This window comes from Ciconia boyciana, chromosome 11, assembly GCF_034638445.1.
Source record: "Ciconia boyciana chromosome 11, ASM3463844v1, whole genome shotgun sequence".
NCBI classification, from domain to species: Eukaryota; Metazoa; Chordata; class Aves; order Ciconiiformes; family Ciconiidae; genus Ciconia; species Ciconia boyciana.
The window spans coordinates 4,850,758-4,867,238 of NC_132944.1; the positions used below are offsets into that span (position 1 = coordinate 4,850,758).

Genomic DNA, 16,481 nt, shown 5'->3' on the forward strand with positions numbered 1-16,481 from the left:
ACTCTAGAGGGAGCTGCATCCAGCCACGAGTAATCAAAATAAAAGAATCAAGATAGGAAAGTTGATGAAGAAGGAAAAAATGGAAAGATGTCAATCACCACTCTTCTCTTCCCTCCAAGAAATCCACCTTGCGCTCTGCAAACAGTAACTTGCAGGTTAAATTATAGGATTATTGCTTACTGGCACCCACCACTCTGACATACATACACATAGAATACAGCAGAGCTTAAAATTAAAGGAACCCCCCGATCATCTTCAGTGCTTTTCTAGATTTAGGGAAGTCCTGACTTTTGTTTCTTTCCACACCTTTTTCTCCAACTCATCCACTTTCAATCAACAAAAAGAGCCTCCTCTCCACTCCAAGCTTACTCCGACAGGCCGGTGCCTTTCCTTAGCCCCTGCCACCAGCCTCCAGCTAAACAACAAGGACAAGAGATCAAAGCACATGTATCACCAGTCTGAGGCAGAAAGCACAAGCAATCAAGTCCACTGTGCCCATGTACTGCAGCAGACGGAAGCATCTCATTAAAGGGTTCCTCAAAGAGCCGCTGTAGCCTCTGAGGCTGCCTCGACCTTGGGATGCCCATCTATCCTCAATACCACCCAAAGACACAACTGTGAAAAGCTGCTTTCTAAAAGGAGTTGAGAGATTAAATAAATAATTATGTATTTGCTCCGCCTCTTCTTAAGGAACATGTTTCATTTTCTAGTAGATAGGGAGGACAACTTAAAACCAGTGTTTCCTGAGAGAAAATGGTGTGCAGTCTGGTCAAAAGTAGAAGGCAAAAAGATTTCAGGTTGCTGGGACTAATCTCCATTTACCAGCCCACACAGGACCATCCAATTCAAGTAAAAAGTGCAGGTAAATTACTTTCCAACAGCAGCTCCCCCCCCTCCTTTTTTTTTTTTCTTTTTTCCTCCAGCAGTATGGGCCTTTCTAAATCTGGATATAAAATTATAAAGAACAGGATATCATTTAGCAGGGTATTATTCAGGAAACTGTCTCCACATTCTGCCTCTCAGTTTCATACAGGTGAGTATAACATGACCTCATTTGTAAGAATAACTTCAGATGAAAAGCAAAAACTCGTGTACATGAGCAGGAGGAGCCTGCTAAATGAACAGACTTATACCAAAGACTTTCCTCTCTTCCCCTGTAAGGACAGAAATTTGCTCTATTCCCAACCCCACACATCCAGCTGGGGACTCCCACACATGCCACAGTCTTGTTTTGTTCCAGCGCTTTGTTGGGGAGAAGAAAAGATGGAATGACTTTGGGGTGGGAAGCACATGGATAACACAATCTCCCAAGATGAGCAGCAGCTCCCTGCACCTCAAGGATGCATTCATGTATCATTCAAAAAAATATTAACCCACACTTCCACATGACTTCAAAAACTGATTTCCAAAATAATTTCAGCTTTAATAACTCCAGGTGCTAATGAACTTTCTAGTAAGTATGGCATTAACTACTGATTTTTCCCCTCAGGTTAGACAAGGAAATTATCCAGGCAGCTACAAATCGATTTCACTTTCAATGTAATTGCACCCCTTGCACCCCATGATGGTGAGCCGCAAAGAGCCACAAAGGAACATCACCTTAAACAAAATCCATTCTTTCTATAATTTCATGCCAATTTTTTTTTCCCCAAGCACCAAGTGAAAATTGTACGCAAAGCTGATCTAGCAGTACCCCTTTACCTAAACAGGCTTTCCTCTAGCAAGAGTTCAAGGAAAGCAAAGAGCTTTTCAAACCTGAATCAATAGCGGCTGTCATCTGAAGTCAAGTACTCCTCCCTTGCTACCTTGGGAAACTCAAAACTGTGAGTACCACTGGCACACTCAAGTTCAAATAAACAGCAGCCATTGAAATACATTCTGGATCATGCTCCAGAAACAAGAGGTAACTCTGTTTGAATCTGTCATGATACTATCAAATATCATAGACAGGGATGAGCACAGTTTTAAGGGGCTAGGGTGAGGAAAAGGGTCTCTCTTTCCCCTCACTAACCTTCTGTTCCAAGCTTTCAGAGATTGTGAGACTCAGCCCTGGTGCCTTCACCCTACTAAGAAGCTGCAGTGCAAAAGCACACAGGCACCTGTGTGTCCTCCAGTCTCCCGGGACGTGCAATTCTGTACCACCAACACAACTGTGCTCCTTATTCACTCCTCTCTTAGGGTCCATATGTCCATAGAAAGCCCACACAAAGCAGTTTTGTTTTGCTCCAGCACTTTGCCAGGGAGGAGGAGGAACAGGATGAGTCTGAGGTGGGAAGAGGGAGTGCGCTCCCTAGTCAGACACTAGTTTGACTAGTTCTCCGCTAGTCAAACAGAGATGCCACGGAGCTAGCATGCCCTCAGCCCTGGGGAAAGAAAGAGGAGATGGGACAGGAGAAAACAGGCAAAGTGGACAATACAGGGCAGAAGACAAGGCTAACTGTGTGGAGATTGTCATATCACAATAGCAGCATTTAATACACTATTATTTGGTGTTGCCTGGTACATCTGTACACTAAGAATTGCAGCACTACTGGGGTATTAGAAAATTGTCCACTGCTATACCCCAGAAGTATTGACTCCAATCCCTGTCTGCTGTACCACACACCTTGTAATGCAAACACAACCTGTAGCCTTTGAGAACAGAGTCTGAATGCCTGAGCTCATTAAGGCGTCTTTCAGAGAACTGAAATAACCAGCTCTTTACACTTTTACCCCTGAGTTACACTTTAAAAAAGTGTTTAACCCATATACTCAGAGGTAAGAAAACAAGCAACTTGCCATCACAATTAATTATTGCAGAATTACTGCAACATATTGCAGAATTACAGCAATATGTATGAGTAGGAGACAATGAATTCCAGAGACTTCAATCAGAATAATCCAAGACATTCAGAAAGTGAAAAAACAGAGCACTACAGTGGGATTCGTTCAAACACTCAACAGCTTTCCTCGGGAAAGCTCTGAGGTATGAACGGTCCCTACATTTGAAATGATCTGTAAAATCCATATTGGAGGTCTGTTTCCTCTTTGCTCAAATTAGCTTTTATTCCTATGGAGCTCTATACAGCCCGGAGCAACTACCGGGATCAGAGAAAAAGTGCAGGACTTGAAACAGCTCTTTATCTCTACAGTCATCAGTACATCACATTTCTAGTGAAAAGGATTTAGGGAGTTAACGAAAAAAGTTCTTGGCAGTCACGCACTGATATCACAAAATCGAACATGATAAAACAAGTGCTGCTACCCACAAGTGATGAGAAAACAGATGCAGTGGGCAGGGATGACAAGGCTGGAAAAGCAGTGGAAGTCTCTGTCTAGGATTGAAGCGTGCTGCTAGGATGGGTGTGCAGTTTGGCAGCCGCTGGGAAGGGATTATGTATCAGGGTAGGCACGTCCTGGAAGAAGTGCTCTAGAGAAAAAGACTGAAGCTGTAAGAGCTCCTACACATGATGCTAAGGTTCATTAACTGACCACTACTGAAGAAAGGTACAAAGGATGTAAGCTGTGTGGTTATTAACGCCCACTTATTCAGAAATATTCAGAAAATTAGCCTTCTGTGCTCTTTTTCTTCCTTGGGGGCAGGGGAAGAAGGTTTAAGAACTGCTTTCGTCAAGACTGAAAGTTTGTACCGTAAAAGTTCAAACTAAAGTAAACTCTAGACCATCTATGGGATAGCCTATACTAAATGCAAACAAAACTTCAGGTTCTCAGAGCAGAAATGAGAAAAACTGCACCAAAACTGAAGGTAGCACTCTTAATTACCAGAATGTAAAAGAACACAAAGAAAATTCTGAAACTGAAACCGCCACAAGTATTAATTCCACACACAACATATATTAAAAAGACAAAAACAGGTTAAACGTGCAAAACACAAGCCACTGCTAAGTCTGAGACCAGACTATGCACCATCAACAGGTGTGGATAATACATTAAACCTGGAAGGTTCCTAAGTAATCTGAGTCACCATCACAACACAAAACCTATGTTCCCAAAACAAAGCCACTATTTTGCAAGCAAGCAGTAAAAATATTAGTTTTATAATTGTTGTAATCACTACTATTTATAACAAGTAATCAGTTTCAGTTTGGAGAAAGCGTATATGCAGCCTGTCACCCTTCCAAGGAAATAACTGTGAAAGTATTAATAAACTTCTAAATCTTGTAGTGCTAGAAATATGCAAGAGCCCACCCACAAGGGAAGGATCCCCCCGAAATCCCCAGTGGAACATCTACAGCACAACCACAACACCAGGAGGGGAGGAGAACAGCACAGCTGGGAACAGGGAGAACAAACTTTCAACAGAAATTATTAAAATTAAGCTTTTAAAAAGCTTCATGGAATAAACATTAGAGCATTTCCTTCCTTCTTGTGAATAAAAGTAACTGTCTGTTCCTAAGAGGATTTTTATGAACGAGGGTCATCTACAAAGAGACGGGACTATAAGCATCAGATAGGCAAAATAAAACGATCCTCTTCATTCTGAAGTTAGCCGAATTTCATAGGCCAAATAGCAGCAGAATGGTTTTATATTAGATTTAAGGTAATATAGATGTCAAATGACATTTCTGAGGCAGTATGTAGCTGTGAAGAGATACCAGGAAAAGCAGAATGGACACCTCCACAGAAAACAATAATTATACAGCTAAGTACACAGAAAGCACCCTGATATTCTGGCAGACAGAATTAAAGCTGAAACAATCTGAAACTGCAGAGGCAATCTAGCTTTGCTCAGACTGTGTAAGAGAGAGTTTTTCCTGTACCTAATGAACAGCTATAAAAATACTTTGTTAGTTACGTGTAAATTGTCTTTTTATTCTTCCTCATTGTTTCCTACGTTCGTTAAAATTTATTTTTAATTAGTCACTAAAGAAATGTAAAGCATAAACATGTTTCTAGTGCTTTAAGATTAAAATAAACAGCTGTCATTAATGGTTAGCAATGTCCTGATATACCTACATTAATTTTGTTTGCTTTGGAAAGAATAATCCTGCTAAATGATTATGAGTATTCAGCCACAATAACATAGATGTAGATGATAAAATACATAGGTCTATAATAAAATAACCATGGGGAATGACCCACTTGGACATGACATACAGCCACTCCTCTCTGTTAACAAATGTCTGTCTGCAATGTCATGCTTCCTATTGCTCCGCTGGGTGCAGGTTCCCATGAACAAAGTGACGAGGTCACTGCCAGTCTCTTTGAGACAAAGTAATCTGCGGCCCTATAACTCTATCTCCTGGGAATTCCCTTGTTTCTTACCTGAACTAACACTTCCATTTCTGCTACTTTCTCATTACAAAAAGTCATCACGTGAATAAAACCAGAGGAATAAAATTCATTTGTGTAAACATTTTACAAGCATTTTAAATCAAAACAGCGTCTTCAGGTAGCACGTGGCTGAAAGAATATAAAAAAAAAACACCAAACAACACTTGAGGACAACAATGTACTTTGAAACCAAAAATACTTTAGTAACTAGAAGAAGAGAGAAGTATCTGTCTTTAATACATTCTATGCTAAGAAAAGGAAGACTATTCTCAGTAGGTTGAAGTAGGTGCATTCAAAAATATGCACACCCTTTGAAATTATTAAAAATCATAATTTTAAAGGAAGCAAATATAGCATCCCCTTAGGCTCGGGCTGTAGTTTTATGATACAAGGAGTTTGGTGGCAAATACAGCACGGGGAATTCCCACCTGAGCCATGCATTCCTCTCTACGTGCCCTAGAACATCAGCCCTTCTGCTGGACCAACAAACATATTTCTAGGATCATGCCATGAATCAGAAGAGTTACCTAATCGTGCTTACATGTAACCTGCACAGCACAGGTCCACAAACAGCTATATTGGTCCTAACTGAAGAGGAAAGCAGGGCAGTTATAACTAGGTGAGGATAGAACGTGACAACTCACTTAGTCAGGACTGCCACCTTTCCTACTGTAAAACAAACCAACAAATAAAAATAAACCCAACCTGTATACTGTCAGAAAAGAACATTTTCCAGTCGTTAAAGATGATTATTGTAAGCGAGCAATAACTGCCCATAGCATCCATTAAATTGTTTACCTATGGGCAAGCCAGTGATGTAAATATATTCAGTTTCACCATATCCTTTTAATAATACAAGTAACTGTAAATGGATTTATTTACTTCTTTATGTAATTGCTTCCCCAGAATCTGTAGTTATTTTAAAAATTCTATCCTCCTTACAATTTATGCTTGTGGCTTGTTTTCATGATGGAAATTTTTTTTGACCAGGAGTCTAAATTTAACCTACATTAAATCCCTATTTAAACTAAACACCCACAGAAGCACTTTTCCCTACCAAGTGCTGGGCAAATCCTAACCCTTATGCTATCCACCAAGGTGTCACTCACCAAAATTAGCAACGCCAGTTTTGTATAACAAATGTATGCAGAGATTCACAACCCCATTCACTTACCACTCTCATCAAGTAAGTCCTCCTCATCATCCCCATCATTGTCCTCCTCCATCGCCTCCTCCTCATCTTCCTCCTCCTCCTCTTCCATATCCTCCTGCTCCAAGTCCGGGTCCAGGTCCGGATCACTCCCTGAGATTGACTCGTCTGACATGATTCCCAGTGGTGCTCCTTGTGCATTACCTGCTCATGTTCTACTGTGAGGCAGCCCTGTGAGAAAAGAAAAGAGGTACATAATGAGCCCAGTAAATCCCAACCTTTGAGCCTCAAGGCTCAAAACCATAGCAGGATTACTGTATATAAAAACACAAATTTGCCATCAGTCTTTTAAATAACAGTTATGTTAGACTGTGCACAAAATCCTGTGTAGAAAATGGATGCCATAAGCAATGTATCATAATGATATAGGCCCAGCATTGTAGAATCAATATCAAAACCAATATATTAACTAATCAATCAAAAAACCACCTCTTTCTTGGTATCCTTGACATGTACACAGCAGAAAGATTCCTAGTATCAATGTCTTATCCAAAGATGCAAAAATAAATAAATTATGTGAACAATTTCAGAACACTACCATCCAAACATGAAGCATAGAAAAAAGGATCAGACTCAGAACCTCATATGGATACCTGTTACCCTGATCCCCGAGCACTGCAAACATCATCGCAGTACGCAGACTGTGAAACCACCCTCCTGACTTAGCTGTACCCACTGCGAAGGTCACCCAGCTACTCATCACAGACTGTCTGAAGTCTCCGTTCCAACCAACGGAACAGAGACAGTGTTACCTTAATAACGGTACAGACAGAAGACAACAAAGATCCAGTTTTTAAAGGTTGTACGTTCCTTTGTAAAGCAGAGTAAGAAGAAAAGTAAACACAAAGGAAAGATGGATCAGAGAGAATTTGCATTTCCTTCCTCTAAAGGACAAGACCGGAGCTGGCTGTGCATGACTCCTCTGTTACACTACTCCAGCGCATCGCAGCAGAAACCATGGTACAAAATAACAATACGGCCTAGAGAGAGGGCCAGGGCACCCACGAAGTCACAAGATTATCTGTTCAGATCATGCACTGTCACTTCTGGACAGTGATGGGTACTCCTTTTTCATACACAAAGAATTATCAGAAAGGAGCTGTGTAAGATGGATGAAAAGAAAGAAACACAACCAAGAAAGGAAAATAAAGAAGGCATCTTGATCTCAAGGAACATAAAGCAGAGGATGCGTTCAAAAAATCAAGCCTCAGAAGAATTACTACCCACACATTCCCCAGAAAGCTTTAAAGAAAGAAGAGGGAAACGTTTCCTTGTCACTCCTTTTCCACTGCCCCCTACTTACACCACATTTCCAGTGTAAACTGTAAAATGTTTGAGAACTAATCAGTCACTTCAAAAAAAAAAAGAAACAACCTACTTCTAAGCAGATAAGGCAGCATACATATCTACAAACACTTCAAGAAACAGAAAAATTTCATTTTCAGCTGTGTTTCAGCAGTAACTAGAGGAGCTCAGAAACTTGAAGGTTAAGGACACAACTCAACACCCCTGTAGCAGGGCTGAAAATCTAACTGTCAAGTATGCTGAATTATTCCAGCTGAAGTCATCAGTTCCTGCTTTGCCTCTCTCAGATCCTCAATAACATTGAAGAGTGTCTGGAAGAAAATAAGGGAAAAACAGACTTTGCGGAGATTGGTATTGGAACAGGAAGCCTTTCACCACTAGGTCCCAGGAGCACTTTACCACCAGGCAGAGACAACTGAAGTCCCTACACTATTCACAGAATCACAGAATAGTATAGGTTGGAAAAGACCTTTAAGATCATCGATTCCAACCATTAACCTAACACTACCAAGCCCACCACTACACCATGTCCCTAAGCACCTCATCCAAACGTCTTTTAAATACCTCCAGGGATGGCGACTCAACCCCTTCCCTGGGCAGCCTGTTCCAATGCTTGATAACCCTTTCAGTGAAGTAAAATTTCCTAATATCCAGTCTAAACCTCCCCTGGCACAACTTGAGGCCGTTTCCTCTCGTCCTATCACTTGTTACCTGGGAGAAGAGACCGACACCACCTCTCTACAACCTCCTTTCAGGGAGTTGTAGAGAGCGATAAGGTCTCCCCTCAGCCTCCTTTTCTCCAGGCTGAACAACCCCAGTTCCCTCAGCCGCTCCTCACCAGCCTTGTGCTCCAGACCCTTCCCCAGCTCCGTTGCCCTTCGTTGCCCTATTGCACATGTCACACAAAATAAGTTGGCTTAGTCAAGCAGATGGTAGAAAAGGCCAAAATCTAAATTAGCTCGAGTGGAACTGTGCCAGTTTACACAAGCCAAATAGATTTATTCAGCTTCTGTGGTCTGCTGGTAGGCAGGTACTGAGCCCTGTTGCTGTCAGCCTGCTGCAACACGGTGACTCCCAGGCACTGCAAGGTCCGGCACTGCTTACTTTCTGATGTCTGGTGACTTCAGTCAAGGACTGCAGATGCAAAGCAATCTATTATCAGAAGTTCCTCCTGACAAATGCCATTCTAAAGTCTATGTGTATTTCAAAACAGAAGCTTATTTTTACTTTTAAATAGCAACAATGTTCACTTCCAGCTGATATTCAGCCCTAAGGAAAACAAACATTATTTTACTCTTTACAGGTTATACTCAGGCCTGTAACCGTAAAGCTGCATGTGTTTTCTTACATTTCAAAGGAGCTGGTCAGTAGTGTCGGTCTCTGAGGGTCACCTGGGATTTCAAGGGGATTTATTTATTCCTATGTTGACCATACTGTGCTATAAAGAACCTCGCATGCTATCTGCTGGAAACCATATCAACAAAAGCATATTAAAAAAATTCAATGTTTTACTATCCCAGCCAACTAAGCACCAACTAAAAAAAAAAAACCACCAACAATTAAAAAAAAAAAAACAAAAACAACCAAAAAAACAAAAAAGAAGAAATACAAACACTACTAAAATGGCAGGAATGAATTCTCATCTACAAACAGGAAAAGCAAAAGTGCTGTAATGCCACTAAATGCTCCAGGTCAAAGAATGACACATGATACAATTTCTCTCATCAGTATCCTCCTGTGTATCATCTCTCATGTTTCACTGTTTGTTGCAGAACCTTAAAAAAAAAACCAAACAAACCAAAAACCAAAAAAAACCCCAAAACCAAACAAAAAAACACCACAAAACACTTTCTGAAAATTGTTTAAAGGAAAGGATATGGGTCCTTGTCTTCCTATAAATAAAAATCAAACCCAGTGGAGAGCAGCTATATCTCAGAGTGGAGTACAAAAGGGCTCTAATCTAAGCTTTATTTTTGTTTAGCGGTAAGTACATGTTCTTTATAAGCTAACTCTTGACACCCGCTCAGCAGCCCCAGCCATATGCAGGAGAGTTAAACAGGAGCTTTCGAAAAGACTTAATTAAATCTTGCAGAAGCTGGGTGAAACAAAGATGCTTAACTCCTCTGTGCCTATTGTCATGCTGCTGTCTGTCTTCCTCCCTCCCATCCTCCTCCTCGGCTCTGGCAGCTCTGCAGCCGCTCTCCGTTGCATAAGCCCGGGGTCCCAGGAGGGCTCCCACCCTGCCCGGTGGCACTGGGAGCACGCAGCAGGGACACGGCACGAAGGCAGGTAGGCATTACACAGCCGCGAGACTGCCCTCGTTTCTCACACCGATCTGACCCAGTTCGGAGCCTTCCACCAAGGGGAATTACACAACAGGGCCAGATTGTAGCTGCCGCTACTGTTTTATGGCCGAGTTATTCCAACCTGCTCCATCTCTTGCCTTTGCACACACAGGCGCACCGTGCTCAACATTTAATCGCTGTAGGAAGGGCACTTTGCGAGAGATAAACAGATTACCTTCAACTAATCAAAGTTACCATTTGCCTGGACTTTCTGGCTGTCCCACATTAGATCAACCCGCGAGCCTCCTGCCCGGCCGCAAGAAGGGAAGCTGCACCCCAAGCAGTACACTGTAAGGAGGGTTACCAGCACCAAGAAATACAAACCAAACCTGCTGCACCACAGTTCACAACAGAAAGCCAGAGGTCCATACAGTACAGAGCCCAGTTCAATACCCGGTGAGGCCGCTGAGAAAAGGCACAGGTTAGTAGGTGAAAACACTTTGAAAAATTCCTCTGGCTTACTCAAGGAGGAGAAAAGAGCTGTTACGTTTACCTTACCCATGAAGTTAAACCCTGCAATCAACTGCACATCAAATTAACATCCAAGACAGCCTCTCTCATGTATTATGTCCTGTCTTTCAACAAAGACAAAAATAGTTCAGAAGTTTTTTGGGCTTTGCTTTTTTAAGGTAGAACATTTCAGATAGTAAGTAAATGCCACGTGGTGATGACTGCCTCTTCCTCAGCCTGCACAGAAAGGAGGCTGTTCCGGATAAGGAAACTTCAAGGGCTTGCAAGTTTGGACACATTTCTGTTGTCCTCATGTTTTTCTTTCACTCTGCAAAGGTTTAAAATCACCATTTCTTCTTATGTATGAAGTTAGAGAGAAATGTGAAAGCGAACTTTTTCCCTTCTAGGTGATAGTTTTTCACCACAGGGTCATGCATGCCATGAGCCAAACTATTAACTGAAACAGCAAACATCATGGGATCTGGTGACTTTGCCCATTTTTGTACAACATCACTGCTTTCATAAGAGGACTTATCAGCACTATAAAAACAAAACTATTATTTAATTAACTATTACAAATACAAAGAAGTAAAAAGGAAGGATGCAGGACAGGGCAGACTGGAGTGCTTCCCCACCCGAACAAGGAGGAGCAGGATTCCCCTGTACCTCCAGGAAGCCACAGAAGCCAACGTGGCTTTACAGAAGCTCTTTGCCTGCTACGACACAAGCGATTTAGGCACAGGACATGCTCATTCCTGAGTACACACCCATCCCATGCAAATCCCTTCAGAAAGGGCAGGTTTAACACTAATGCTACCGTGCTGAATAGTAAAGAGGATTCCATCACCTCCCCAACCTCCAGCCAAGCCCAATATCTGGGACTCATCAAGATTTGTCCCTTAAAGCCTGTTTTGTAACCAAGACTTCACATTGGTCATTGTGGTGCCTGGCCATAGAAACAGGATCAAGCATGCTGGCAAATCACAAGAGGATTTGCATAGACAGTTTAAGAAAACCAGGTATTTCAAAATCAGTGCTGCATAAGGCTCTTCAGTTTCTGCTATACAGTCATGTTTTATGGTAATAATAATTCCCTTATTCTTGTTTGTTTGGCAGCAAAACAGCAAAATGGTTCGCTGGGGCCATAAGATTTCTCTTACACACTCAGCTCACACACAAACACTTCAAACTGGATGCACATGAAGGTAACTGCTGGCTCCTCGGGAGAAATCTCATCTTTTTGCTAGATCACACGCTAGCACAGTTTTGGTACCTTATAGGTAGCCTGCAGTAACTAATGGGAAATTATTATAAAGCACACAGATGGATCACTAAAGAAGCCATGAGCTTAAGCTTCTCTGTAAGATAAAAGAATCTTGTTTGCAAGTTTGCAAACAAGAGTCTTGCAAAGTAACTTACAATGTTATTGCAAAACAACAATGAATACTTTTCTGTTCAATTCAAAAATGTACTAAGAAATAAACCCGCGATCAGTGGGTTTGGACAGTTTGATTCTAACAAAGATTAGAACTTCTCTAATTTACATTATGTAACATATTAACTTCTCTATTTTACATTACCATGTAAAAAATGGCAGGGGAGGGGGGAATCACTTAAAAGGATAAATATTTTCTCAAAAAAGAGCCAACGGTGTTACTGACCAATACTAGTCTAGCAGATCCCCTACATGTTTTTAACCAAGCAAACTTAAGTGTTTACTGAAAAATCAACAGGAACCTCTTTCCGCCAGCAATAACCCCCACAAATTGCGTTTAAAGCCATCCTTAATTGATTACTTCGTGATTTAAAACCCTTCTTCCTTTGCAGTCTGAGACTGTTAAGACTTCAGCAATACAGTTTTTCAGCTGTGACTCACAGATAACTGGTGGTCACACACTGCTAGCTGGGAAGGAAGAAAACAATTCTCCTCCTTCATTTCCTCTTGTTCAAATCACAAGGAAACTAAGTGGCATTGATCCCCTCTCTAAGTGATGTGTTTACTACAGGAATATTAAACTGAAGAAACGAAAAAGAAGCAGCAGCCTGTAAAATCATAAATTGGAGAGCATCTGCTTGCTCTGGACCACCCTTCTGAGGAAGGCGCGTGTGCTTCTCCCCGCGCCATGCAAACATAGGCACAACACATCTAGTCTTCGCCCCCATTTGATGTGAGTATTAAGGAGCCCACCGTGATTTGTGGGGAGCAGGAATCGAGAGAAAAAACAACAGAGTGCTTTAAAAAACACTTCCATATATCAGTTTTGGGACAGTTGCAGGACCCGCTCTTTTATTCTCTCTAGGTTAACAACCTCCTTCCTAAAAGGCACCACAATACTAAAAACAGCCTGAAACTGGTTGTTCCCTGACAACAAAAACAACAAAAGCTGCTGCAAGAAGGGGTGGGAGAAAGCAAAAAAAACCCTAAAACCAACCCATAAAGAAAGAAAAGGGAGAGCTAATCCTTCCTCTCTGCTGACATGACAGTGCTGGAACAGAGAATGTGACAATGAACATTACATAAGGCCTGGCTCCCACTGCGATCCCGAACAAAAAGAGCTAGTGCGAGTCAATGGCAGCATCTGCAGATCATTACACAACCCGGACTGGTGGCAGCGGCACACACCGGCGTCACCCATCAGCCGCTGTGGGAACCTCCTGCCACAGCGGCCTTTCTCTCCTGCGTTTCAGAAGGGATGCGAGTACACCCTACTGCCGATAGCGTCAACATTTTGTAACCCTTAAAGAAAAAACATTGAATACTCTTCATAAGCTGTCAGCGCTCACTTCCACACAGTCTTCATAAGGCACTGACCAGCTCTTTACCTCCGGACAGAGCCAGCAGAAACGGGCAAACTATTTTTATGTCTGTATATATGTACATATATAATTATTTGCCTAAACAATGTTGCAATGCTTTTAAAGGCAATTTTATTTGATCACATTAAAGTAGAAATTGGCTTCCTATAAATCAACTCTTTCCTTTGAAGTACTCAAAATGTCCTCACTAGTGAACAGCCCTATCTAGAAGAGTGGTTGGTTTTGCACTGCATAAAATTTCACGCTATCTGAGGTAAGAAGCATGTGATCGCTTTTGCTTCCAGTAATTACTGATACTCATGTGGATTAATACCATCACAAATGAACAGAAATTTTGTCTCTTACTTCACAAAATCCCCATTTATGTTTTTAGCTCTGGCAACTGCTGTATAAATGGCACTTGCATTCCCTGCTAAAGAAAACGTTGAGAAAAGGAAACTCTCCTTCCCTGATCACTGTTTCTGCTTTCAAAGCAAACAGCATTTCAACATAAAAGCCACTTTCAAGTGTGCTTTTACAGGTTTTGCCCATGGTGCTATTGCTATAGAAAAACAACCAGTACCTGTGAGAGGAGTCAAGTTCTGAGAAAAGATTTCAAATGATGGGGAAGACTCAACAGTAGGGCATGGCATGTCAGGATTCCAAATTATATTCAATACATTGTATTTAGCAGATTATTTTGGGGCAAATTTGCCTACCCTGCATTAATGATAACCACTCTCAAATTCCAAGAGAGATTTTAAAAGTCAGCTCATGGGAGAGGTATACCAAGCCTTCTCTTTGTGAGTAGCCAAACTATGGCAAGAGGTGAGCCAATTCCCATAAGCAAGGAAGATCCAGATAACCGAAAGATCCCTCTAGGAGTTTAAGCTCTTGTTATGCATAGGTGCCAGAGAAGAAGTTATGTAATAAACCAAGAATAAATTACATAAACAGAAGCAGTGGAACAGAGAGGAGTGAAAAGGCAAAGAGCTAATCCCCTCTCAAGTAAAGACCAGCCACTGTCACTCTAGGAAGACAAGCTATGGCTTTGGTCATTGAGATATGCTAACGTTATGGCTTACCTCCTTGAAAAGTATCCCACAGAAACAGACTGATACAGCTCAAAAACGTTTTCGTCTTTCAGAATGAGGAAAATTGCATGTTTTCCCAATGCTGAAAGGCCTAGTTGATCTATCCTGTTTTCTCAGTATCACCCCATCCACACACTCTTCTTTCTTTGCTTCCCAGAGAAGCACATTTTATTACAGGGGAATGATTCACTGCCTTTGACTGTGTCTCTGCTCAGGAAACAAGCTTTCCCATCAGCAGCAGTCCAGGGCAACCCACCATCCCCTATGAGAGAGAGGCCAGTCACATTGCACATTGTCATCAACAGATCACAAAGTAAACACAGCTTAACTCTTCCTTTGGTCATATGTCTGCATTTCACTACAAAGAGTTGCAGAGGACTGGGAGCTTGTTTTCAATGCCTCATCTTTCTTCCTCTCCAGAACTGGACTTAAAACCTGGGGTTTTGGTTTATGCAGTTTTTAGAACAAGGAAGAATTCAACATGGTTTTGTTCCCCGCTACTCCCTACCCCACCTCCAGCAATGATAATTACACTAGCGACGAGAAAGCATTACTTATGCCACCTACAGTTTACCAAAGAAACTTGCACACAAGCAAAAAAAGAAAGAAGAAAACCAAAAAATCCTGAAGTAGGAGGAAATGGAAATAAACAGTTTTGAACTCGCATGATCTGAAGATGACAATTAGCATATGTTAGACCCAAGTTGCTCCAGTCTGTCAAGCAATCAGACATTAAACTAATTTTTATTGGATTCCATTGTAGATTAGAAATCCATTAAAGGATTAAAAACTGTCAGAAACATGGGTTTCTTTCAGAGTCATTCCCTCCAACAGAACATTCTACTTGCACAGTGCTGGAAAAAGTTACAGTAAATGCCACTTATAAAGGTCACTTTTCTGCTGGTTTTGAGAACAGAGTCACCAAAACCTGTAGGTCTTTGCCACTAAACAGGTCAAAATAAAACAGTCAGACCGATCCTTAGCTATCCTGCACAAATACGTTTGTTTTGATAACACTTAGGATTGACACTATAGGCAGCTCACGTGGAAAGCAACTGGATGAAATAGCCTTCCGTGGTTTTGTCCTTAGTAATGGAATCGCCACTTTGGTTGCGTTTCGCTGGCTCAAAACCTCCCAATGGTTTCGACAGGCCTGCAAGGGAAAAGAATGCAGCTTACTGCCTCTCGCCATACAGTACAAACAATCCAACACACTGTTCAGGGGATCATTTGCATATATTTGCACAAAACACCCCAATTAGAGATAATAAGTATTATTTCACAAAATAAACTGAGCTATGAGTCTCCTGATATACATATTACATTTTTAGTTTATAAAATTGTGAGTGTATGATTCTATATACTTGAGCTTACTTTCAAAAGAGCTTTAAAAGCAGCACAGTGCAAGTTTGGCTAAGGAGATACGCAAATATTAACACAAAGATAACACACCCTGCAGGTCACCATACCCTTTTGGTAAACATACCCAACTGTCCAGTCCCAGCGTATGTTAAACAGGACATTAATCACCCTTATGAGCAGGCACAAGCATATCCAATGCTAAGACAGGAAGGTGCAATTGAAAAGGGACATATTAGCAAATTATTAAAAAACACTGTATGGTGAATAAGCACCACAACAGTCACCTACAGAAGTAGCTGCTGGCTACTAGACACAACTCTTTTAGAGTAAAAATGGCACTATCTCCCAAACATATAAACTCACTTAATTTTCATAAATGCTAGCAATGCATTTTGTAGTATGGTTCTTACTGAACAGACAATACTGTAAGGTATTCATACCCATGCAGAATCCAAATGTTATGCTTCCAAGATTCAGAAGCAGAATGATAAAGAGCATTCAGCTGTGATCTTCAAAAAACCATAACCTTTTGGGTATTCTTTCTCTCAAAGTTAAGTGCAAGTTTCAATCAACTGCTTTCCCCAAGTGACCACTTTTTCTATCAAAGCTCATTTAGCATTTGCAAATGCTGCTTGACTGGCTGCC

At 41.3% G+C, this 16,481-nt stretch overlaps 1 protein-coding gene across 6 annotated transcripts in view; it reads right to left on the bottom strand.

Moving 5' to 3' along the window:
* Positions 1-16,481, bottom strand: part of RAD54L2 (RAD54 like 2) — a 72,130-nt gene that overhangs the window by 40,098 nt on the left and 15,551 nt on the right. For 4 of the 6 annotated variants that reach the window (XM_072875720.1, XM_072875714.1, XM_072875716.1 and 1 more), the window contains 2 exons: positions 15,519-15,627; positions 6,449-6,655 (listed from right to left, as the gene is read on the bottom strand). In XM_072875720.1, the coding sequence (XP_072731821.1) occupies positions 6,449-6,599 (151 nt within the window). In that variant the 5' untranslated portion in view covers positions 6,600-6,655; positions 15,519-15,627. The remainder of the gene's footprint in view (positions 1-6,448; positions 6,656-15,518; positions 15,628-16,481) is intronic. The other 2 variants (XM_072875719.1, XM_072875718.1) reach the window with 1 other exon arrangement.